Raw genomic sequence first — 2,118 nt, 5'->3', positions numbered from 1 at the left:
GGGTTCAGTTCCTGAACCGATTATGTGCCTCTGTAACCCTTTACACCATCGTCCACAGGATGGGGAGCATAATAAAGAAAAGAAATGAAATCTATGATTTCCTTCTCCTCTCCTCTATCTTGCCTATTTATTGTCAAAAACGTCAAATTCCGTCATCACAATCGCCTTGAGAATGGTACAGGACGGACCGAAACTCTCTAGTGTGTGGTTTGGTTAACATCAAATCTAACTCTACGTCCTTGCTTAACCGTCAACATTGACACTGGGCCCCACGCGTCTCCTGATATCACCACTTGTGCAGTTATCAGGAGGAGGACACCTTCTCACATACTGAACCTATCATAAAGAAGATGGAGACTCACCAATGTCCAGAGTGTGGAAAGGTATTCAGTTGTGTTGGAAATATGAAGAAACACATGTTAGTGCATTCAGGTGATAGGCCTTATGAGTGTCCAGAGTGTAGGAAGAGATTCAGGCGTCTTGGTACAATGAAGATTCACATGCTTGTGCATTCAGGTGACAAACCTTTTGAGTGTCCAGACTGTGGAAAGAGATTCAATCGTCTTGACACAATGAAGACTCACATGTTAGTGCATTCAGGTGAAAAACCTCATGAGTGTCCAGAGTGTGGGAAGATATTTAATCGGCATGGATATATGAAGAAACACATGTTAGTGCATTCAGGTGATAAACTTCATGAGTGTCCAGAGTGTGGGAAGAGATTCAAACGTCTTGACTATATGAAGACTCACAGGATGATGCATACAGGTGAAAGACCTTTTGAATGTGCCGGGTGTGGCAAACAATTAAGAACACGTGAATCTATAATAAGTCACATGCTTGTACATTCAGGTGACCAACCTTATGAGTGCCCTGAGTGTGGGAAGAGATTCACACGTCTTGGCTATATGAAGACTCACAGGATGCTGCATACGGGTGACAAACCTTATGAGTGTCCAGAGTGTGGGACGAGATTCAAACGTCTTGAATATATGAAGAAACATATGGTAGTACATTCAGGTGCTAAACCTCATGAGTGTCCAGAGTGTGGAAAGAGATTCAATCATCTTGTAGGTTTGAAGACTCACAGGTTGGTGCATACAGGTGAAAGACCTTATGAATGTGCCGAGTGTGGCAAAAAATTTAGAACACGTGGAGCTATAATACGTCACCTTTTTGTGCATTCAGGTGATAAACCTTATGAGTGTCCAGAGTGTGGAAAGAGATTCAATCGTCTTGACTCTATCAAGACTCACAGGATGATACATACCCAGTGAAAGGCGTTTTGAATGTTCCGAGTGTGGCAAACAATTTAGAACACGTGGAGCTATAATGCGTCACATGCTTGTGCATTCATATCCTCGTCCTCTATGAGTGTCTAGAGTGTGGGAAGAGATTCAAGCTGTTTAGACATGTGAAGCAGCACAAGATGATACATTCAAGCTATAGGCTGAACACGTCGATTGCGGAAGATAATTGAGAGAATGTTGAGGAATAATGGGGCACATATTAGTAAATTAATTTATCTTTAATACAGTTTAGAAATTGAGCTTCATGAAAATATTGTGGTGGTCGTGAAAAATATCACGATATCAGTTGCATGTCCTTCGGGTGCAATTGTCTCAAGTTTAGTTTGAGAAATGCGCCTCATCATGAAAAGTAAAGATCTAGAGCCATATTAATATTTTCTTCTTCTATGATAGACACCCTCTTACACCAAGCAAAAGCTAGAGGTGTTAGTGTTGAAGTTAGGTGCTCCTCATAGTGCCAAAGAGAGGTGTTAGTGTACAACAACTCAAGATTGTTCAAAGTTAAGTAAATATTTGTATATCTTAACAAAGATAACACAAGTTTTAACTGTTTTTCATTCATATATTCATGTGTAAGGTTTTTCTGTTTTTGTTCCCCCTAGAACCTTATTTAACATATAATCTTTGTAGTCAGACATTTTGTTGTAATATTATCTAACATTGGATGTTGAAAGCAGTATGAGATGTGTACAAAATTAAACCATTTAATTTGCAGGAGAAATATAAATTTATTATAATGAAGGAATTAAATGCTTTTCAAACTACAATGTAATTTCATGTCTATTATGTGTTTTGCTTATTTATTTAT

General features: G+C 38.9%; 1 protein-coding gene across 1 annotated transcript; it reads left to right on the top strand.

Annotated features, from left to right (window-relative positions):
* Window positions 1-350: 350 nt before the first annotated feature.
* LOC138354817 (zinc finger protein 431-like) lies at window positions 351-1,277 on the top strand. Its single transcript, XM_069309316.1, has one exon. It carries the CDS (start codon window positions 351-353, stop codon window positions 1,275-1,277), a length of 927 nt encoding a protein of 308 aa, XP_069165417.1.
* The last annotated feature ends 841 nt before the right edge of the window (window positions 1,278-2,118 follow it).

The sequence above is a fragment of the Procambarus clarkii genome, chromosome 64 (genome assembly GCF_040958095.1).
Source record: "Procambarus clarkii isolate CNS0578487 chromosome 64, FALCON_Pclarkii_2.0, whole genome shotgun sequence".
NCBI lineage: Eukaryota > Metazoa > Arthropoda > Malacostraca > Decapoda > Cambaridae > Procambarus > Procambarus clarkii.
The sequence above is the reverse complement of the archived record's forward strand: the minus strand, read 5'-3'. Positions and strand labels throughout refer to the sequence as shown.

What these genes read in the sequence shown, in the direction of transcription:
- LOC138354817 (XM_069309316.1), top strand. Translation starts at nt 351, where the DNA reads ATGGAGACTCACCAATGTCCAGAGTGTGGAAAGGTATTCAGTTGTGTT.